Here is a 24,638-nt window from a genome sequence, read left to right as displayed (position 1 = left end):
TTTAAGGAGGGAGCTTGTCTCAAACATTTTCTCATTTCTCACCTGGCTGTATTACTCTGTAAGACTTCTCTGACTTTTTCAAAAGAGACAAAAGACAGTCACTCTCCTCAATGGAGCTTATAATCTAATGAGAGAGACAACATGAAAATAAATATACCCCTGCCCCCATTTTCTGTTATCTTTCACCATTAGATTGTAAGCTTCTTGAAGTCAGGGATTGCCTTTGTTTTTTTTTTTTCATTTTTTTTTCAGTGCTTGTCACTTAATGCATTTTTATTGATTGACTGACTTGAATTTTCAAAGGTTATTGATGGTTGTTCAGCAAATACATCTGTGTAGTTTTTTCAGTACTATTGGACATAATTTGCTTATATCTTAAAACTTAAATTAATTTCATAGGTTTATAGATTTAGAGCTAGAAGGGATTTTAGAGGTCATCAAATACAACCTCTTTATTTTACAGATGAGGAAACTGAGGCAAGGTAGATTAAGTGACTTCTCCAGGTCAAATGTTAGCTATTGTTGTTGTCAGATGTTACTTTATAAATTTGCTCAAATTTATCTTTGTTACAATAGAGGATTAAGTGGGGTATATATTGAGAAGTGGTTCTAATAAAAGTTAATAATTGGAAAATGCATGACAATAATACATATTTACTTATGGTTTTTTTGTTTTTTTTTTCATTCCTAGACTGTATTCAAGAGGTTGCTTGATAGCTCAGTGGATGAGTGCAGAAACTGGAGTCAGGAAGTACTGAGTTCAGTTTTGACCTTAGATACTTATTAGCTCACTTCAATTCTGTTCAACTCAAGTTTTTTCATTTGCAAAATGGGAATAATAATAATATCTACCTCCCAGGGCTGTGGTAAAGATAAAATGAGATGCCATCTGTAAAGTGCTGTACAAACCTTAAAGTGCTGTCTAAATAATAAACATTAGCTATTGTTATGAACCTTAGGTTAATGTAGTTACCTTCTTCCAAGATTATCATCAATTTCATATCATCAACAAGTAATTTCTATTGGTCATATTGCATCCAGAGTGACAGTTCCATTGATTTCTTCATCTGTCATTTGAGAGATAAAAGTAATAAGTAATGTGAGATGAGAATTTCACCATAAACTTAAGGAAACATTTGAGCATTTGTTTGGGGAGTTGCAATCTGCCTTCTTTACTATCCCATATCTATGGCTCAGTTTTCTGTCAATATTAGAAATGTATCATAAATGTCCTCCATTTGACCTGACTCTCTTTCATTCTCCAATATAATATCACTTCCATTTTCTTTTTCTTTTATCCTCACCCAAATGTTCTCTATTACCCTTAAACTCACATTTGAATGTGGATAGGTTACTACTGATGAAATACCAATAAAGCTGCCCCCAGGCCCAATATTCTAACTTCATTATAGGCCCAGACCAATTGAACAGCAGGCCCACTGTACCTACCTAATCCCTGCTTCCTTCCTTCCCCTCCCCTGGCCAATGTCCTAACTTCTTCATATGTGCCTCACTGCTCACTGGAACAACAGATGTGTCCCTGAACTCTTAGTTCTCACAGAAACAGCAGGTGTGTCCATGTGGGAACCTAGCTACTGCCTCTACGTAGTCACTGCCCCCAGACCAATTCCTGCAGAAACAGGTGTGTTCTTGTATTCAGTCTCAATCACATCATCCATTTAACCCAAGACAGTACCACACTACCTAACTATCTTGACCAGACAGGACCATAATAGCTAGCCAGTTAGAGGGCAGCATGACCAGAGTGTTTAGCCACCGAACCATAGATGGGAACCCTCCTTCATTACCTAATCTCTTAACAAACTCCTCCTGCCTTTTTAATATTAATCATATTCCTCCATTCTATGTAAATTTTGATTGTGTAATCAGCATCTTTACCCTATAAAAATCCATCTTGCTTCCTCTGAAGTTGCTGGTTCCTCTTGGAATTTAGCTTGCTTCATGAGAGGCGTCAATCTTAATAGATGCCTGTACTTGGATTAGAGGTGGTCTGATTCTGAATTATTTAAGACAGTTCCACCACAACACATCATGAAACCCATCAGTTTTTGGGTGGACAGAGTCCCCCACTGCAACAGTTCTTGGTGTCCCTGGGTTTAAACCACAATAGTACCTTCTTGACTTATATTCTATTCTTCTTCTTATATTATTATTCTTTATATTCTTAACTTTAATTCTCTATTCACTATCCTTAGATTGGCGTCTTGGCATCGTTGTTATATATTACTCCCTTCCACACACTATTCAATTCAGCCAAACTGACTTTTTTGCATTATTCTCATACATGCCAGTCCATCTTTCATCTCTGTGTTTTGTATGACTCCATGTTGGGAATATATTTCCTTCTCACTCTCTCCAGCCTAGAATCTCTTGTTTGCTTCAAAGTTCAGCACAGATGGCATGTCCTATATGATCCCTACCTACCCACCCTCCCACCCCCTAGTGCTAGTGCCTTCACAAAATTAGATTTTCTTTATTTGTATATACTTATATCTATATATGCATTTTCCCTGGACAGAACAAAAACTCTTTGAGGGTAGGTATTGTTTCATGTATATCTATGTATTCCCAGAACCTAGTTCAATGTCTTATACATGTTGTTGTTGCTTAGCCATTTTCAGTCATGTTTGACTTTCTTTGACCCCTTTTGGAATTTTCTTGGCAAAGATACTAGAATGGTTTGCCATTTCCTTCTCTAACTCATTTTACAAATGAGGAAACTGAGGTAAAGAAGATAAAATGACTTGCCCAGGGTCACACAGCTAGTAAGTGTCTGAGGCCAGCTTTGAACTCAGGGAGAGGAGTCTTCCAGACTCCAGGCCTGGTGCTTTATTTACTGAACCACTTAGCTACCCCGTGTAGCACATAGTAGGCTTAAAAATAGCTTCATAGTAGATTTTTACCAAACTTTATGTACAATTAAGTCTCATTACTCCAGTTATGATTTCCATCCTTTCAAATAATGATACCTAAGAAATCATGTTTATCTTCCTGTGTTACATTTTGATTTTACTTGTTTTTTTTGGTCTTTGCTATTTTTGTTTTAAAAAAAAAATTCCTCACCCTCTTCTCTATTTTATTCTCCCAAGAATGACTTATTCTATTAGGCATTCAACTAGACAATACTCATTCCATCTTTTCCATGATATTTTTATTCTATGTCTCCTCGGTCATTTCCCTCCATACTTGGCAATATTATGGTTTTTCCAGGATATTTTTTTCACCCTTTCCCAAATTTCAGATTAAGTCGACCTGCCAGACATCATTTTCCCATCACGAAGTGAACATGCAAGACACATCCCTTTCAAGGATCCCTTTGCTTTGGTCTTGTAAGCCAGAGTCAAGAAAACCAAATTAAATTGGTTTACACAGCAAATTTATTATGCCTTTGTAGGATACCCATTTTCCTCTTGCAATGGAAGCAGACCTGCTTTTCTTGCCAAGTAATTAATTTTTTGAACACTAAAGTCAATATTAACCAATACAGTATCCAGTAAAGTGTAGTGTGATTTGGCCAGCCACTATGAAGAGAGACGATTGATGTGAGGTTATTTTCTTTTGTTTATTTGTATTTTTGGCAGCGCTTCCTGTGTTTACTCAGCTACCTCAGGATACAAATGTAGAGGTTGGGAAGAATGTAAACATTTCATGTAGTGCCCAAGGAGAACCTCAACCCATAATTACTTGGAATAAGGTAAAGCAACTATTGAAAGACAATGTTTAAAAAAGGTAAGAATTGTACTAAACTAAAGCTACAGAAGTAGTCATTTTCAGATTGATTTATTATAGCTGTGCTTTTCTCCCATAAAAGTGGCAGCTTCTTATCATATGGAACAAACTGTTTCCTCTATCACCTTTTTTTTTTAAATAAGATATTTCAGTCGGTATCTGTTTTTGTTTCACAACTCACAAATGATGTCCCTTCATTATTTAGCTGACAGGGAAAGCTGGCTTAACAGGTATAGTTCAATTCTTCTAAGAAATAGTCATTCACATTATATTAAAATGCTTTATATTAAAACAACTTTCATAAGGACCCCGTTTATTTCCAATTCCTCAAAAATGCGTCATTATCAATCATAGAATAAAACTTCACAATAAGATTTTGTTCTTGTTGTTTAGTCGTTTCATTCATGTCCAATCCTCTGTGACCCCTTTTGGGGGTTTCCTTGGTGAAGATACTGAGTGGCTTGTCATTTTCTTCTCCAGTTCATTTTATAGATGAGGAAACTGAGGCAAACAGGGTTAAGTGACTTGCTCAGGGTCACACAGCTCTTACATATCTGCGGTCAACTTTGAACTCAGGAAGATGAGTCCTTCTGATTTCAGGGCTGGCACTATATCCACTGTGCCACCTAGCTGTGCAAAATAAGAAACATGAAATAAAAAATCTGAACAATGAGATGAAAGCATTTCCAACAGACACAATCTTTGTTCCTGTTACTGTTTGGAATTGTGGCTTCAGTGATATAAAGAACTACTTACTGGTATGGAATCCCCTCCACCAATGCAAGTCAGCCTCTCTCCTGTAACAGGGTCTGAGGGTTACCTCAGGCTGTGAGAGGTTAAGTGATCTGTCCATGGTTATTCAACTAGCAGTTTTCAGAAGCTGGACATTAACCCATCTTCCTGACTCTAAGGCTGATTCTCTAGTCACTGCCACACTGCTTCTTTAATTAAATTTAAATAAATATAAATATAATAACATATGCAATATTTTATAAATAATATATAAGCACATTTGTAAACAAACTTAAATAAATATAATATACAATGCATTATAAATTATAATAAAAGACAAATAATTACATGTAATAAATATAATAATAATAAAGAAATGAAGGAAGACCTCTAGTGCATTGGACAGACCCCCTGTGTTAACCTTTTATGACCACATGGATAAGTGTCTCAGAAGATGGGCAAGCATGGAGAAAATGCTTGGAGATCTCCTGAACTTATGATATCCCTCTTTTGATTATTTATGGAAATAATAATAATTAAGAAATATTTTAATTGGATACTTCACCCATGTTGGATCACTGGGACAAATTGATTATAATTATTTGCTTCTTTCTTTTAACTTCATTCTAACAATCATACACTTGTCCCTTGAATCTGGTCCTTAAAGATACACACACACACACACATACAAAAAACAAAACAAAGTAACACAACAACAACAATAACAAGCAAGTATTGATGTAGTAGGACTTGTAGTTATTTCCAGAAGACCATGATATCATGATGCACTAATTGATCATGGTTACTAAACTGAATTATCCGGGACTCTTTGCTGAGTAGGCACATGCATTGTCAGAGATGACTTTTTGAACAATGCCACTATGTAGTTTTTCTTAAAGGAGAATATTAAGAACACAGTTAATGATATTGTAAAGGTTAAGGAAGTTAATCCTCCCAAAGGTTCTTAATTTAACTGAACAAGCATTTATTAAATACCCAGCTTGAGCTGTGGTTTCTACTGGGCACTGTGGTTATGAGGACAGACATCAAGCAGTTCCTTCATTCTCAGTCAATAATTGCATCATCTTTGATATCTTGTCTCAGGAAACAGGATCCTTTGTTTTCATCTCGGGAAGTTTCTCAAGGCTAGGTTTGTTTTTTTGCAAATACCATTTAGAGATTTTAAATTTCATATCTCTAGGAGTTGGAAGTGCCAATGGTTTAAAATCAATCTCTTTAGTTATTTTCCTTCTTTAATTAATAAATGAATCAAAGTTTTTTGTATAAAGTAAAAGCTTAAATCAACAGACTCATATTTTTAGGTATTGGCTTTAGATATTGGCTTAAAATTTATTGGATATTCCAGTTAAAAAAAGAAAGATAGCTTGTTATATGTCCTTTTTATAAAACTAGCTGTCATTTGTGAAAGTACTTTATGTGTGTTAATCAGTTTGATCCTCACAACAATCCTGTGAGGTAGATGCTATTATTACCATTTTAGAGATGTGGAAACAGACACAGAGGTTCAGTGACGAGCTCAGAATCACACACCTAGTTAAGTATCTGAGGCATGATTCTAACTCGGCTCTTCTGACTCCAAGCACCCGTCCACCGTGTCACCTGACTTGCTCCTTTTTATCTCAGATATTCATTTCAGAGACAATCCAGGGCTCTAAAATATTAACACAAAATTAAATTCACCTGACCCTCATTGCTGTGTGATTTTCCTGTTTCCTTTCTTGTCAGCTGTCATATTTCAGTGCATTAACTTTAAGCTAATACTTCTTGAGGTTATTATCTTTTCTAGGAATTGATAGGAATAATAAATCTTTTTAATTTTATCCATATTGAATTACTGGACCATACATATTCCATCATATTTATTCCTTTCCTCTAACTTCCTATAAACATCACACAATTGATGACTGATTCAGGTTCTTAAAAAATAAACAAAAACCCTCAGTAATTTGGAACAGAAATCCCCACACAGCCATCCCCCAATCTCTCTTGGGAATTTGAGGGTCTAGTATCTCTGGCTGTGTTTCAGAGGCATGAAACAAATTCTTGATAGATGTCACACCTTCTCCCTTGGCACATGTGGCTCTCAAAAAACCTACCCATATAGAAACAAAAATGAAAGCCAGTATGTGACAGCTGATGTGGGAACTCAAAAGTTTTCTGCACTCATTGCAAGTTTTATGTGGCTTGGCCTCTTTCCCTTCCCTGCACGGTGACTTTGCCAGCCTGACTACTTGCCCACAAGACTGTTCTGGGATCTGATTATTCTCCTCAAGGTTGTGTATATATAGTAGGATCTCTTTCTATCATTCACTCCAACTATCTTATTTTATAGGAAAAAAAAAGACAAAAACAAAACCTGAGGCTCCGAAGGAAGTTTGAGGACTTTTCCAATGGGTACCTACCCTATCTGATCAATTCAGTGTGTCCTAAATTCTTGATTCTTACTCAGCCTTTGTTCATCATACCTTTGAATTCATTTCCTTCCTCCTTAACTCCAGTGCCATCTTTCTCCTCTGCATTTATTATAGTTCATATTACAATTATTTGTATACATGTTTTATCTTATCTATTAGAGTATAATCTCCCCAAGGGTCAAGACTGTGCTTCATTCCATCTTTTTATCCCTGGCATCAAGCGCAGTGCCTTGAATGTATACTTATTCATTATTTTTTAATTTTTTGAAGTAGTAAAGAACATGGGCTTTGTGACAGATATTTTGCTTGGACTTTGAAACACCTTGGTTTTCTTTAGGTTAGGGTGAGATTTCTAGAACTCTTCAATAGGCAAATGGGAACATTTCCTACAGATATTAAAAAAAAATGTCACAACTGAAAATAAAGATTTTTTTTATTAAAGGTGTTTAACTTATGTTTATCTTTTGAGCTGTGAATTTCAAGCACTTTGCTTTCTTTTTTTCATACTTAATGTTTCGTTTTGCTTTTTCAATTAGGCAGGTGTTCAGATTACTGACAGTGGCAAATTCCATGTAAATAATGAAGGTACTCTTACTATCAAGGATGTTGGGCAAGCTGACCAGGGAAGATATGAGTGTGTGGCAAGGAATCACTTTGGATTTGCTACTACAAGCATGCTTCTCACAACTGTTGGTAAGCTGTGATTGATATTTATCATAATAGAATATATCACAATAAGTGTCTCTGAGGATGAAAACAAATGGAGAGCTGTAGAACCATAGGAACTGAAGTTTTTTACATTTCCCTTTATGGAAAGAACACTTCAGTCTCACCCTAATCTTACCTGCCCTCATCTCACTATCCATAGTACCTCCACACCATTTAACCCTGGTTTCTATTTATGTCAAAATCCCTTAAATTCATTCATACACATCTACCCTCTGCTGAACCCCTCCCACATCTCATCCCTTTCCCACAACTCAATGGATACCATTGGATAATATGTGTAATATGTTTTAATGTGTATTATTAAACTTGTAGAAATTAGTCATTGTCAAGTATCTGGGGAACAAACAGCCATTTTCAAAGCAGTGTGGTAGAGTGTTTCTGATTAGTTGTTGTTCTGGAGATATGTGATCAGTGTGGTGAACTCCTCTGCCCAAGGAAGATCAGCACAGTTCATCTCTAACCTATTATTCTTGAGAGTTGCCAGGGAAGTTGTGTCCATGGTCTCCTGGCTATAGCAGATCAGTCCGTCTGCAGTCCATTGATTGACCGGTCAATAAACATTTATTAAGTGACTCCTATGTGACAGGCACTGTGTAAGCAATGGGGATACAAAAAAGAGACCAAAGATAGTTCCTGCCCTCAAGGAGCTCATAATCTAATGGGGGAGACAAGAAGCAGAGCTATATGTGCAGACAAGCTGTATATAGAATAATTAACAAAGGGAAGGCATTAGAATTGAGAGAGGTTGTGAAAGGCTTCTTGAAGCTAATGTAGTCAGTCTGTGGAAGGAGAAGGGAGTGCATTCCAGGTATTAGACACAGTCAAAGAATTGCCAGGAGTCAAAAGAGGGGGTATATTGTTTATGGAACAACAAGGAGCCAGCTGGAGTTTTTTGACTAGAGGGGTGATGTAGTCAAACCTGAACTTCATGAAAATCATACTAGAGGCTGAATGGATGATGGTTTGGAGTGGGGATAGACTTGAGGCAGGCGGACCCGTCACTGGGCTATTGCAGTAGTCCAGGTGTGAGGGGGTAATAAGATCATGTACCGGAGTAATAATGGAAGTGTCAGAGGAGAGACAGGGGCTATATACCAGAGATATTGCAAAGGTGAAATTGATAGGTGTTCACAACAGGCTGAATACAGGAGTGAGGGATAGTGAGGGGATAAAGACAATGTCTAGCTTGCAAACCTGAGTGACTAGACAGGGGCTGGGAACCTACGGCCTCGAGGCCACATGTGGCCTTCCTAGGTCTTTGGGGAAGGCCTTTTGGCTGAGTTCAAGTCCTTTTATGAAGGGGATTTGTTTTGTGAAGTTTGAATTCATTCAAAGGGCCACACTTGAGGACCTAGAGGGCCACATGTGCCCTAGAGTCCACAGGTTCCTACCCCTGGACCAGGAGTATTGCCCTTGACAATAGTTAGGAGGGGGAAAGATTAATGAGTTCAGTTTTAGACATGTCAAGGTTGAGATGTCTACCAGATATCCTGTTTGAGGTGTCTGAGAAGCAATTGCAGATGAGAGATTAGAGGTCAGCATGTGTCAGGATCAGGATTTGAATAGATGTCTTCCAAATTCGAAGTCTACATTGTGTATTATGCCATGCCACCTCACACCTTAAAACTAAAAGGACACTTAGAGGTAGTCCACTCCAACTGCCTTGTTTTACCAAAAACAAAACTGAGGCTCAGATATCTTGTGGTTGGCCTAAGACTACACAAGTAGAAAATACAAAGCCAAGATTCTGAATCCAGTTTTATTTCTTCTCACTAATTGAAGAAAATAAAATAGGTGGTCTCTATATACCCAACTGATATGAAACAATAGACTAGAATTATGAAAGCAGCTGATTGGTGCAATAGATAGAGCACTTGGGCTTGGAATCAGGAAGACAGAAGTTCAGCTCTAGCCTCAGACACTTACTAGCTGTGTGATCCTGGGCAAGTCACTTAACCTCTGTTTGCCTCAGTTTTCTCAACAGTAAAAGAGGATTAAAAAAAAAAGCACAGACCTCCCAGGATTTTTGTGAGGATCAAATGAGATGATATTTGTAAAGCCCTTAGCATGGTGCCTGGCATATAGTAGATGCTATTTAGGTTAGTTAGCAGCAGCAGCGGCAGGTGGTATAGTGGGCAGAGCACTGACCCTGGAGGCAGGAGGACTTGAGTTCAAATCTATCCTCATACACTTACTAGCTTTATGACCTTGGGCAAATCACTTAAACCTGATGGCCTAACAAAAAATTATCATAATTATAAAGTAGTCTCCATTTCTTGCTGGAAAAGACTCTGTCCTCACAATCCCAGATATGTATATTAAAAATGAAAAGCTCATTTAGGTAAGTGATTTTCTCACCTGCCAACAAATTCCTGGGTTAACAGTTTCTTCTTTTTTGTTGTTGTTGTTGTGAGGATAGAATGAGATTACAATTGTAAAGTGCTTAATACAGTGCCTGGCACATGTTCAGCTTAGTAGTTTGCAGGTGTGTCCTACTCTTTGTGACCCTATTTGGGGTTTTTGAGGCAAAAATACTGGAGTGGTTTGCCATTTCCTTCTCCAGCTCATTTTATAGATGAGGAAACTAAGACAGGGTTAAGTGACTTGTCCAAGGTCACATAGCTACCAAATGTTTGAGGCCAGATTTGAATTTAGGAAGATGTCTTTCAGACTCCAGGCCGGGTGCTCTCTCCAGTGTGCTACCTAACTGCCCAGTGTGTGCCCTGTGTGCCCTAGCATATAGTAAGTTCTGTATAAATGTTAGTTATTGTTATTAGTTCACATATTTACATAGTACTTTTATGGTAGCATAGCACTTTTCCTATAAAAATCTCATGGAGCAGGTAGATTGATTATTGTTAACCTCATTTTATATTTAAGGAAACTGAGACTCAGGAAAGTTTAGTGATTGGACTGTGGTCAAATTGATCATAAATGTTATAATCAATATTCAAACCCAGTCTTCTAATTCCAAATCTAGCATTCTTTTTGCTTTACCTGATGCTACATATCCACATGTTTTGGAGTTGTGTATACTCAGACCGTAATTTTGTCACTTCTGAGAACAGTGTAACTGAAAAGTATTGTTTAGTGATCATGCTTGCCTAAATGGACTAAGATATCAGTTTCCTTCTGGTCTCTGTGGGATGAATACTGTTCTACTTTGTTCAAAGCTGTTACACGTCAGAAGAATACATGTTTAGACAGATTTGGGGAGAGTATATTGAGAGCTCAGATTCTGGATATAGACAGTATAAGAGGGAGCATTGATTTATTATCAAAGATTCTACAGTAGGCACTCATCAAAAGCACATAGCATCTGTATGTGCTAACTGGCAAAGGCTGATTTTTCCAGATGGGCTCTGGGAGTCTTTTATTTTTTTCTAGCTTACAACCATCAACTGAAATTAACATTTCTCAAAAAGCAATTGAAGAGTTTTTTTTATTTTTCCTATCTTCAGTTTCCATAAAAATGGAAAGATTTTCAAATAAAAGACTTGAAATTTTCTCTTTTTTTAATCCTTCTTTTAGGGCCAGAAAGTCTGTTAGATATTTTCATCATTATAATTCAATGCTAAATAAAAGGTAGATATGAAATATCTTCCTTCAAAAAAAATCTGCATTCATAATACATCATGAAGATCCAGAGATCAGTAGATATATAGGTAGTTTTAATGGCCTGTGATTCAGGCAATATGTTGCAAATTTATATAAACTATTTATTTTCGTTATTTGTATGCCAATGTACATATATTTTTAATCTTTTGTGTCTGTTCAATAGTGTTCCTTTGAGGGTAGTGCTAATATTTAAAGATAGAGTTGGAAATATCTATAGAATTACAGTAACTAGAAAATTTGGCACTGTAGTTGAAATTCTTTGCCAAACATTATTTCCCCAGGGTGCTAAAACCCTATTCTTTCTCCTGTGCCATGTCATCTCATCTTTCTCTGGCCTAACATCCATTTATCTCCAACAATGGTACTAAAAACCAATTATCTAAAAAAAAAAATGAACTCAATTTCTATTCATCTCTACATAAAAATGTAAAAAAAAATGTGAAAAGAAATTTGTGTATTGGGAGTGAGAAGGCATTTTAGAAAGTAAATAAAGAGTCATCACTGAGATAGAGCATTTTTAAGGTACTTACTAGGTGCTAGGTTCTGTGCTAAGTGCTGAGGATATAAAACCACCAAACAAAATAATACTTTTAAGGACCTTACATTTTAATAAGGGAAGACAAAACATAAAACAGGGGGAGTGGAAATCAGCATGGGAAGAAGGTAGGTAGCTGCACAGAGGCCAGGCAGGTCATGTGGAAGTGAACCCCTGGGCTTTCTCATGACATGGATATTCTAAGCAGGGTCTCATGTCATTGAGTTGACCTCAGACTGGAGTTGTGTCAGGGATTGTATTAGTATACCTTAAGCAGAAAGCCTTTGGAAAAAAAAAAAACATTGGAAATTTACCAACTACCAACAAAAACAAACATTTAAATATACAAGAACACAAATTTGAAATGATTGTATATAAAATTATTATTTTAGGTTTACTTAAAATATATAGATTTACTTAAGCAAGATAATAATAATAATAAAAATATACCTTATTTTTTATATTATTCCAAACTCTTTTCCTTCTATGAATTTTCTTGCTTTGATATTTTGTAAATATTATTGCAGTAAACATATGTATATCTTGATTTTGTTTTCTTTGATCTGTATTTCCTTATTTATGTTTTTTTCATACTTGTAATTTCTTGTGTTAAGATAACACGTGATTAGATTCATCTATCATATTCTATTTAGCCATTATCCAGTCACCAGAGGAAATACATTGTTAATAGATTTTTGCTATTATATACAATATTGTTATGAATACCTTTGCCCACATAGGTGTTTTTCCAATTTCAGTACCACCCTTGATGTAGCCCTAGTCAGGGTCAAATGGTATGAATGGTTTTGTAACTTGTATTCTATGTTGTCATATTGCTGTGCAAAAAAATGACCTCTACCAAAATTTAAGTGTAGTATACATCCAACATAGTGGCATTTAATGTTAATATTTTAATGATACAGATTCCCTCAATCCCTCCCCCTCCTTAATTTTTCTAGCAGATGCAGTCATCCTAGTCTCTTTACCCCGTATTCAACATCTCTCTGATTCCTTCCCTATTTAAAACTTTCCGTACTACTTCAAACATCCCTGTCTCTTCCCATCCTTTTAAAAAAAATCATCAAACTGCTATATGCTACTATTGCCTCAAGCTATCACACTTTATCTTTCTTCCTTTTCTTAGCCAAACACCTAGAAATACACTTTATACTAATGGCTTCTGCCTCCTTTCCTCTCCCTCTTTAAACCTTTGCAATCTTGCTTCCGATTTCAATTCTTTTCTGAAATTACTGTTATCTGCAGTTGTGAATGATTAAATTGCCAGATCTCGTGTGTGGTTTTTTTCCCCCCCGATCTTTTATCTTTCTCAAACTCTTTGCTGTATTTGACATTATTGATCGCCCTCTCCTGGATATTCTTTCCTCCTTGGATTTTCATGACAAAACTCTCTCCTAATTCTCTTCCTATTTATTTGACCACTTCTCAGTCTCTTTTTTTGCTGGTTTGCCATCCAGATTAGCCTCTGTCTCCAATCTTTGAGTTTTTTTCCAAGGCTCTGCCTTAGCATTCCTAATCTTCTTACACTACATTCCTTTTCTTGCTTACCATGGGATTAGATAGCTCCTACAGGTTTAATATCTCCTATATACATATCTCTCTCTATCTCTGTCTCTCTCTTTCTGTCTCTCCCTCTCTCCCTCTTTCCCTCTTTCTTTCTCTCACTCTTTCCCTCCCTCTCCCTCTTATCTCCACACTAATCTCTCCCCTGAACTTCTACCCCACATCACCTATTAGATGTTTAAAACTGGATGTCCCAGAAGCAACTCAAACTCAACCTGTGCATGACACAATTCATTTAATTTCCTCCCAAACCCACCCCTCTTTCAAGTTTCTTCATTTCTGTCATAGGCAACACCATTCTTTTAATCTTCCATATTGGTATTTGACATTATCTTTTATTCTTCACTATTGTTTGCCTCACAAATCTAATCAGTTTCCAAATTTTGACATTTCTATCTACATAACACTTTTTTGCATCTTACTCCTACTCTCTATTCACAAAAGTTCAGGCTCTCATCACCTTTTGTTTAGATCAATGTCATCACCTCCTAATTGGTCTCCCTGTCTCAAGTTTCTTACCATTTCTTTCCACCATCCACTATGCTGCCAAAATGAATTTCTTTAAGGACACATATAAATATGTCACTCAGTAAACCTCAGTGGCACTCTATTGCCTCTAGAATTAATATAAATTCTGTTTAGCCTTTAAATCCCTTCACAACCTGGCTGCAACCTATTTTGTCAACTTCGTTGGACATTATTCTTCCTCCTACACTCTGTGGTCCTGCCAAACTAATCTTCTTTCTGTTCCTTACACAGAACACTCCATCTCTCATATCTCTGCCTTTGATCTAACTGTCCTCAGTGTTTAGAACATACTTCCTCCTCATCTCTATCTCACAGAATTCCTCTCTTCCTCCTAGACATAGCTCATATACCACCTTATACATGGAGCCTGTCCTCCTCCCCTCCCTGTTAGTTCCCTCTCTCTCAAATTGCTTTTCATTTATTCTTTTCATATTTATTCTGTATATGCTTCCTTAGGTACTCACCTTCCCCCATTAGAGCCTAAGCTCCTTAAGAGTAAGAATTGTGTTTTTTTATTGTATTTATATTCCCACTAATTACCATAGTTTCTGGCATATATTCTCCCACTTAATAAATACTTATTGATTGCTTAACTTATTTTGCCAAAATAATGGGTGCAAAAGAGAATATCAAAATATTTTCATTTTCATTCCTTATTATTAGAATGTTTTGTCATTGTTCAAACGACTTGCTAATTTTTGTTTCTTTTTTTTTGAGAATGACTGTAGTAACATAGACATTTAGACTTAGGATCTTTAAGATACTTTTACTTGGGGTGGCCAGGTAGCACAGCGAGCAAGAGCGCCGGCTCCAGTGTTGGGATGACCTGGAGATCGAATCCTGGGCTCAGACACTTAGCACCCACCCAGAAACACCTGGCTGTGTAACCTTGAGCAAGTTACTTAACCCCAATTGCTTAGGGTCAGCCAGGTGGCTCAGTGAGTAAGAGCACCAGCTCCAGTGTTGGGATGACCTGGAGATCGAATCCCGGGCTCAGACACTCAGCACCACACCCAGAAATAACTGGCTGTGTAACCTTGAGCAAGTTACTTAACCCCAATTGCTTACAAAAAAAAGGTACTTTTACTCAACATTCTCATTTTAATGACTAGGGCAAGTAACTTTACTGAAGTTAAATGATAGGTTGGTCATGGAACAATGAATTGAACATAGGTCTCTCGAATCCTGGTCTAGTATTTATTGAACTCCCTCCCATGTAGCATACCATGTAAAAAGGCATCTAGAAGGGGGCAGAATAATCACCCAACCAAGACTAAAATATTGAGGCAAATAAAAACATCTGAATAAAGAACTTAATTTTTCATTTCTTGATCCAAGAATTTAATATAATATATCTCTGACATATTTCTAGGCAATAGAATATGCTGTGTTTTTGGAATTATACTATGAAGCGTAACAGGCAGTTGTAAATTATAGCCATGTAATTACATTAAGCAAGTGAAGTTAGTGGTTGAGTAACTGGTTTTATTGCCCAGGTCTGCTTACCTACAAAATTTATTAATTCACAATAGATCTTCTAGTCATTGTAAATTAGGGAGGTCTTACTTTATCCAGAATAGGTAACACTTAGTTTCACCTTTGTCAAGTGCTAGCAGCAGTGTTAATAATGAAGCTTTGTTGTTTAAAAATCCAAACCTCTAATTAAGCTTAACACAGTCCTCATTTAAATGCATATAGAAGCCCTGTACTGTAAGCACTCTTCTATCCTAAGGGAACATACATGATTTGATGCATTTTAAAGATAAAATTCCACAAGCAGCATACTTTAAAACTATTGCAAGTATTATCTTATTTGAATTGTTCAGAATTATGATTTAGAATTGGTCGATGGTAGAAATATCTTCAGAATAAAACTTGTTAGAACAACCTAAAGGTTGGAATGGTTGAGGGGAGGATGGCTAGATAATGCCATTCTTCATATACTCTCTAAAGAGACTAGTGATGTCCTCCTAGGCAAATGAACTCCATTTACATGTTTAATGATGCAAAGTGTTGAGCAAGGAAGATTTATTGAAGTTCAAAGAAAATTATGTAACAAAAACTGTCATTAATGCCAATTTGTATGCAAGAAATTCCTTTGGTTCCATAGCACAGTCATCAGAAATGTCAGCCCTTTTCAATGTCACTCATTTAAAGAGATTTAAATTTGATAGTGTACTTCAAGCTGCATCATTTGGCCAATTTTTCTCTATGACTAGACTACAAAACAAAGCAAATAGCTCTTTAGCTACTGCCACAGAAATGAGACACTACTGTTTGTGGCCTAGGCAGTTTTCTACTAGATAAAGCCTAAGAATGATCACTTTTTGATACAGCAACTTTGTACAAATACAATAATCCAATTAGGATTAATTCACCAAAGCTATAAAAAGTTATGAAGATGGAGGATGAATGATTATGTAGTCATCTTGCCATGGATGCAGTAATATCTAGTTATTGAAGGTTCTAGATGAGCTGTTAAAATTATTAGTTGAGCCTAGCAAACACCCTGATGGTGAGACAGGTGATTTGACTTTGCCCTGTTCCTCAATATTTGTCTCATTTGGCAGAAAAGGGGCCCAGAACTATGATTTTTTTTTAAAAACTAGATTTCTTTCCCCCTCGCCTAAAAACGATGTCATTTCAGATCAATAACTCATATTCAACTTATAGTCTTAGGAAGTACCAATGACAGTAAAATATTTATTCCCAGGTGTGTATGTAGTGTGTGCTTAGAGAAGTTAGGCACATACTAATGTCTGAAAAATAGAGGAAGTATTTTGTGTTTCCTCTTAAAAATCGGTCTTTTAAGTAAAGTTTAGTTTTTAATTAAAATGAATTTTTAGTTTCTATAATTTTTTGTTAGATTAAAACCAAGGTCCTTTATGATTTAGCATTCCATAAGTATTCACTTTTGAAAGTAAAATAAAATCCTTAGGGTACAAATAATAATGAAATGTTCTGTGCATCCATATGGGCTCAGTGACTTACTTATGTGTGTCTTCATGACTCTAAGGACAGCTCTCTATCCATCTCACCTCTCTTCTGTTCTCATGAGCATGTGAAAATGACTGTTTTGTTTCATGTAGAAAAAACTTTAGGTAATTGTTCATTGACTAAAGAAATCTTCAAAAAGAGTAGGCCATTAAATTTACAGAAGAAACAGACACCAGGTTTAGTTACCAAGGTTATTTATTTGTAGTTGAAAGGGACTTAGAGGGTCACGGAATTCTGGCATTTGAGAGTTGGAAGGGACCAAGTAGTCAAATAATTAAGCCAAAAGAAGCTTGATTCTTAACATACCTAACAAGTTGTGCAGCTTCTACTAAAAGACTTCCAAGAAGGCTCCTTGGCTGCACTCTTCATGAAGCCCATTCCACTTTGATGCAGCTCTAATTATTAAGAAGCATTTCCTGACACCAACCCTTAGTTTTCCTCTTTTCAACTGGTACTAATGACTCCTAGTTCTTTCTTCTGGGTCTTTGTATTATCATAAAATCCATATTTCTCCATTTTTTTCCACAAGATAAGCCCAAGCCCTCCTCCAGAAGATAAATCCATCAAATTCTTGAAGATAGTTATGTCTCTTGGAGTCTTCTCTTCTCCAAGCTAAGCATGCCATTTTCCTTCAGTTAGTTCTCATGTGACATGAACTTGAGGATCTTTACCATATAGTTACCTTACTCTGGACACTCTCCAGCTTATCAGTGGTTTTCATAGCTTATGAAGTTCTAAACCAAACATGCTATTCATGGTGAGCTCTGATGATGGAAGTGTATAGTATGATTATTATCTTCCTCTTCCTGGAAACTGTTCCTCTCTTGATGCAGCCCAAGATCTCATTATCTTTTTTTATGGTATTTTATACCATTGAATCATATTAAACTTTGTAATTCACTAAAACTGATGTAAATATAAATACATATATGTATAGATGATGCTGTATAACCATGCATCTCCTATCATACTTTTAAAATAGATATTTTGTACCCAGATGTAAGACTTTCCATTGATTTTTACTGAATTTCTTATTATTAGAGTCATCCCAATTCTCTAGCCCATCAAAATGATTTTTTTTGATCCAGAATAATATCCAGTAGATTAATCTCTTCCAGCTTTGTGCCATGCAAATTTGATTGGTACATCATCTAGTTCTTTAAATCAATGATAAAAATGTTAAATATCACAATGTCAAGTAAGATTCCTGGACCTTTTCTCTGGAGACTTCCTGTCACGGGGATATTGAATCATTAACTACTCTTTGAGTCAGGCTATTTGAAGTTTGAATCAATCTTTGTATTATCATCAAATCCATATCTTTCCATTTTTCCACAAGATAAATATGAGATTTTTTTTTAAGCAATCGGGGTTAAGTAACTTGCTCAAGGTTACATGGCCAGTTATTTCTGGGTGTGGTGCTGAGTTTCTGAGCCCGGGATTTGATCTCCAGGTCATCCCAACAGTGGAGCCGGTGCTCTTACTCGCTGAGCCACCTGGCTGCCCCGATATGAGATATTTTATCAACAACTTTGCTAAAATTTAGGTCAACTGTATCCACAGAATTCCCCCCTGTACTATTTAAGGTATATTGCAAAAATATTGTGCACTCAGTGCAACCTCTGAGGCTGAGATGCAAGTAAACATGAATCAGTTCTTTGCTGCTTGTGCTAATTTTGGCCTAATGATCAACACCAAGAAAACAGGGGTTCTCTCCCAGGCAGCACCACACCATCCAAATATGCAACCATTTGTTACAACAAATGGAGAAATTTCGAATGCTGTGGATAAGTTTACTTACCTTGGTAGTCTACTTTCCACATAGATGCTAAATGAATGTACCTATTGCCAGAGCTAACTCAGTGTTTGGGAGGAGGCTCTGAAGGAACGTGTGAAAGAGAAGAGGTGTTAGACTGCCTACCAAACTGAAGATGCTGTTCTCTATGAGCAGAGCAGATTTGTAATAACTCAAAAGAAATGAGATGTAGAAATTTAGAGACAGGGAGGCTAGGTGGTGCAGTGAATAGAACACCAGCCCTGGAATCAGGAGGTCCTGGGTTCAGATCCAGCCTCAGACACTTAACACAAACACACACACACACACACACACAAACTAGCTGCGTGACCTTGGGCAAGTCACTTAATCCGACTGCCCTCCAAAAAGCAAAAAAAAAAAAAAATTAGAGACATCTCCACTCCATCCAAGCACTGTAAAAACAACAATAACAAAAAGAAATGAGATTACCTTTGCACTGCCTGTTCTTGTTTAAGTCATGCTGCTTCTTTGTTATCCTTACTTCCTTTTCTAGATGTTGACTGATCTTCACTTTAATGATCCATTCTGCAAATTTTCTAGGAACACAAGTCAAGCTCTCTGATCTGTTGTTTGGAGAATCTGTTCTCTGCTTACCCTTCCTTTCTCTCCTCTCCCTCCCCCCGCCTTACTCCCCCCAATCAGGATAGCACTTGTCCTTCTCTTATTTTGTTTCCCAAGATTTTTCACATGTCACTGACAGTCACTTGGTCATCATATCAACCAGTTCTTTAGTATTCAAGGGTAATATTCATCTAGAACAATATAGATGTGCCCTGTGGCCAAGAAAAAAAGAAGAGAGGCAAGAAGGGAGTCATGGCTCTTTCTGTCCTGTGACCAATAATTGGATGCTTTTCTATTTCGAAATACAAGAGCTTTAAGTTCTAGTCTCATGTTTCTAGAGGCTTCTTAGTCTCCCAGAAACCTGAGCACTAGAGTAACATGGTTGGGATCAGGAAGGGTGGTTTTATGCATGCCCTCTTCACTCCCAAATTGCATGTGCAATTAACAATTTTGGATTAATTTTGGCTGTTGCTCATTTTTTCTTCTGACCACATTTTGCTGAGTATCACTCAGCTATTCTGTTTCAATAGTTCACACAGGCAGGTGAAATAGAGGCAGTCAGTTCCTCTATGCCGTGAAACATTAGGTTTTGGGGGCTTCTTTGTGTTTTCTAATAACCCTAGATTGCCTTTATATGGAGATTTGTAGTTTCTGAAACATGAATTCCAACTGTCTTAATTCAGCTTCATTTACCATTATTCCACAATGCTTCTCCTTTATAATATGGAGATTCTTAGGAGTGTTGGACAAATAGATTATAGTTAAATGTATGCTGATATGTGTGTTTCAGGGGAGAGGAATGTAGGAGATGGATCGTGGATTTACTTAAAATAATTTAACATTAATGATTCTCTTAAAGTAAATTCCCAGTCATATTTATTAATACTTAGAATTAAAGGCAACAATTTAAGTTAAGTTATCTATCCTGGCCAACTAACTTGAGTTGCCCAAAGTGGGATTTTACTACATTTTGATCTTTCCAACTGAACTACCCAATTCAGTTAGATCTGTGTGATTTCATTATTACAAACATTTTGAAGGTCAAAGAGAACTGACAGTATATTGTCCCTAGAAATTGTGATTAAATCACTTGTATCAATGCAGCTAGGTGGTGTAATGGATAGAGAACCAGCCCTTGAGTCAGGAGGACCTGAGTTTGAATCCAGCCTCAAACCTTGACACTTACTAGCTATGTGACCCTGGGCAAGTCATTTAACCTTGATTGCCTCTGAGAAACGAAAAACTTATCTCAGTATCCATTTGGCAAAATCAGCCACAAATTTTCATCTTATATCTCTACAAAACTTCTACATTGTTCTCAATGAGCCTTCTATTTTAGTTGCCCTTTTTATAAGATAAAGTAATAGAATTTAAATATATAAATTTGAACATATAAGTATATAGATTAAAAATATATGTGTTTCACCCAATGGTGTTACATTTTTTCATATATTGTTTAATGGTGAAATATGTGTCAGCCTGATTTTTATACTGCTTTAGATTTTTTTATAAAGTCCCAGCATTTGGTTGAGTCCTGATTAGGGTGAATAATGAATCCCCTGAAGTGAACACATTATTCAAATTTGCACTAAGATTTAAATAACAATGGTATAGTATTCCTTCATATTATCAGTAGGAATTTTAAAAAACCAAGATAATGAATGGGAACCTAAATGAAACATGCCATACCACTGTTATTTAATGTTGCAAGTTTCTAAATTGTTCTGTATCCTCAGATGATCATTAACTCTAAAATCAACTTCTGCATATGAGTATAGCTAGGTCTTGATTAATGCAGACAAGTCCCCAGAAGTGGTAATATGTATTTGAACTCACACTATTTGAAGTTATACTTTTGTAAAATATGATGTTGGCTCCAAAGCAATGTCAGAACTGTAAAAGCTATACAAAAGTATAGTATGATTATTTCAGCTGACTTCATTGTCTGGAAATAATCCTTTTTATCCCGTTTTCCATCTGATACTTTACATGATCATTGTGGTTAAATGATTCCTTTTTTTTCCCCCAAGAGTACCTTTTTAAACCTTCATCTCCAGAGGATGGATGAGTTTCACTCTTCTCTGTTAGAGAGAGTACATATATTGATGAAGTCATAGATCCACTGAAGAATCTCCAGACAACTGAACAAGAAATTGTAACTTTGCTTTTGCCTAAATAGACAGTCAGTCAATAAATATTAAGTGTCTTACTGTGTTCCAGACACTGGGTAAACTGGGTATAAAAAGGTAGGAAAAAAGCCAAATCTTGTTCTCAAAGAGTTCATAATCTAGTGGGGAAAGACAACTTCTCAAAAAAGAGAATGAAAAGGTGAGGAAGGTACCTGAAGTGAAGGCATGATAAAGTTCATATGACTACAACTGGCTAAAGAATGAGGAGATGGCTGCCCTGGGTGCCCTCCTTAAATGGAAGATCTAGGAGGAGTTATTGACTGTATACCCTCTACCCTCTCCAAACAGAGGGAAATATGTCCCTAGGGGAAGGGGGTACTGAGGAGGTAATGACTCTTTCAATTTATAATCAATAATAAATTATTCAACACAGGAATGGAGTACATATACTTTATAGGGTACTATGCTAGGCCTTATGTGGGATGTCAAGCGTAGAAAAGATATGGTCCCTGCACTCAAGTATCCTGTCAGTTTCTGACTACCTCATTCTTTGGGAACCTGATGTAAATAGAAAAAAAAATGAGGTTTTGTTTTAAAACCAAAATCTGATTTGAGGGCTCAGGTCCTCAGCAAATCTGTGTTACATCAATAAATGTTGTCATATCAATAAGTTTCTGTAGAAATTAGTCTTTATTTCACTATAATCTTTAACCGCTTTCCTAATACCATATATAAATGATTACTTATGAGAAAAGGATTTCATATTTCTGATTCTTTGATGCACTGATGAATATATAGATTTCACCATGTAACTGCTCCCTTCAGTGATATAAGCCATCATCTCTCTACACCTTATCCCTTGAATAATTCTAATCCGTGTTTCACATACATTTGCCATAGATACTCTGCCTGAAGTGCTAGAAAGCTTCCTCTTGGAAGTAATAAATCTTTCTTACTGTCCATCACGTCTCATTCTCAGTACATTCCTAACCCACAGCCTTTTCCTTTGTCCTTATCTTCGAGTTGAATCCCTGATTAGGTTCTTTAGTCCATCTTTTACTTGTAAATCATGTTTGGTAGCTGGCAGACAAAAAACCTGCTGTGTACTAGGCACTGTGCTAAGAGCTGACTATACAAATAGAAAAAAAAAACAAAGAATTCCTGGTTTCAAGGACCTTACAATATATAGCAATAGAATATAGAATTTCTTGGCTCATCATTGGATGAGAGATTTAGAATTGGTAGAGACCTAAGAGATCATCTACTCTAAGGGTCAGCAAACTATGGCCCAAACACACCAAATCCCATAGTCTAAGAATATTTTTTGCATTTTTAAATAAAGTTTTATTGTATGTTTTTAAAATATTTTAAAATAAAATTTTATTTTATTTAAAAATGTAAAAAAAATTCTTAGCTCACAGTTTGTTGATTCCTGATCTAGTCCAAACCCTTTGTTTCACAGATGGGGAAAACTGAGACCTGGAAAGGTTAAAGTGACTTGCCTAAGATCATAAAGGTAATATGTAACAAGTTTAAAATTTGAATCCAGGCCCTCAGATTTGATTTGATTTTTTCTGATAACTAATAATCAATTCATTAATTAAGCTAACCTCTAATCAATAAATTTATGGTCAGTGATTTCTTTTGGTAACCAAAGACCCCCCAAAAAACCCTGAAATTACTTAAATCTCTTCAGAAAGGTAACTCCCCTGACAAGTGAAAATCAATCCTGACTGGTGGACATTTAACAAGCAAGTGGGCTTAAAAGTCTTCACCTCTTCCAATGGAGAATGTGTCTTGATCATGAGACTCAGCAACCTCAAAGTATCTGGGAAGAGGAAGACATTTCTAAGGGCCCTCAGATTTTAGATCCTGTGTTCTATCCGCAAATTCTTTGATTATTTTCCCTCTCAGTGTATTCCAAATCCTCCTTTAAACTTGTACTTCTACATGGGATGTGTAGATTATGATCTTCAGAACTATAAACTTTCCTACCTAACTCTTAACTGGTTCAGGGCTGAGGCATTGATATTGTATTCTGAAGGTTGTATATGAAGTTCTAGGAGTAAAAGTCACAATCCTCTTCTGTTTTTGGAACTGGGATACAATATATAGAATCTTCTTCCCCTGAAATATGTTTTTGAGCCATGGTCTAGGCTACAGTCCCAAAGATTTCTTACAAAGGTCACACCTTGCTAGCTATAGGATATTAATTTTATACTGGCTATAAAGACCCAGTCTAGACTCTGGATTTCAGATTCCTGTTACTCTCCAGATCATTCAAAATTCCTGAGGTCAGCGATTCTATTTCTTCATCTAGAATGCGGGAAGGAGAGGGAAAGGTTGAGGACTAAAGCTTTTTTCTTGGGATCCATAGAGCCTCTAAAGGGCAAAAGGCAAAAGGCCTTTCCACTTACCACAAAGAGGAGGTGACTTATTCTGAGAAACTGTATTGAATACTGACAGCTCTAGTTACATAACCAATCAGAAAAGATTCCTCCTAACTTCAGGGTTAAACCATCAGGAACTTATGTCTACATTTGTTCCACTGTGTCCCAAAGTCACTTCCCTTACATTTCAACACTATTCTCACAGAAGCAAGCTCCCTCAGTCCTACATGTAGGCATCATCTCAGGTGCTCTGCACATAAACCAGACCCCAATAGCATAGCAATTCCATATCCTTGCACATCTGGGTTTTCTGAACCATTATTATAAAATGAAATAGCCCATATGCCTTTACCATTTTTTTGGAGTACTTTAATTCTCTGAATTAAACTGATAGTTTCCATTGGGAGCTTTGTTGGGGAATATTACTTTCTGTATAATAGAAAATATCACCTGGAGGTTTTGTAGTGTTTTCATTTTGTTAGGAGTTGTCCCTTCTATAATATAAAAGGTATTAAATGTCACTTATATCATGTAATTCCTAACTTTTATTTTTTTTTTAAATCATGGGATTGTTGTTACAGCAATACAGGGTAGACAAGCTGGTGATAACTTTGTTGAATCATCCATTCTCGATGCCATCCAGAGGGTTGACAGTGCAATTAACTCCACAAGAAGAAATCTATTTTCACAGTAAGACTTTATTTTATTTTGCTTATGAAAATTGTTTTCATTTCAGTTTTGTTTAGCTCTTGCAAGCTTCATAAATCACAACCAGGGATACTCTTATGAGATTGTCAAAATATGTTTTCTTTAAACTTGGCAAGCCAGGCCATCGTC

At 36.4% G+C, this 24,638-nt stretch overlaps 2 protein-coding genes across 2 annotated transcripts in view; both read left to right on the top strand.

Annotated features, from left to right (window-relative positions):
- Window positions 1-24,638, top strand: part of PXDNL (peroxidasin like) — a 557,041-nt gene that overhangs the window by 430,541 nt on the left and 101,862 nt on the right. The window contains exons 13-15 of the mRNA XM_069099924.1: window positions 3,603-3,715; window positions 7,454-7,610; window positions 24,383-24,491. Of these exons, the coding sequence (XP_068956025.1) occupies window positions 3,603-3,715; window positions 7,454-7,610; window positions 24,383-24,491 (379 nt within the window). The remainder of the gene's footprint in view (window positions 1-3,602; window positions 3,716-7,453; window positions 7,611-24,382; window positions 24,492-24,638) is intronic.
- PCMTD1 (protein-L-isoaspartate (D-aspartate) O-methyltransferase domain containing 1) overlaps window positions 1-24,638 on the top strand; it is a 548,363-nt gene that overhangs the window by 498,675 nt on the left and 25,050 nt on the right. The window lies entirely within an intron of this gene.

Source organism: Petaurus breviceps, unplaced genomic scaffold (assembly GCF_028583685.1).
Source record: "Petaurus breviceps papuanus isolate PSGF00001 unplaced genomic scaffold, PetGlider_PUasm1.0 38, whole genome shotgun sequence".
Lineage (NCBI taxonomy): Eukaryota > Metazoa > Chordata > Mammalia > Diprotodontia > Petauridae > Petaurus > Petaurus breviceps.
Note: the sequence above shows the minus strand (reverse complement) of the source record. Positions and strands in the feature narration are given on the sequence as shown.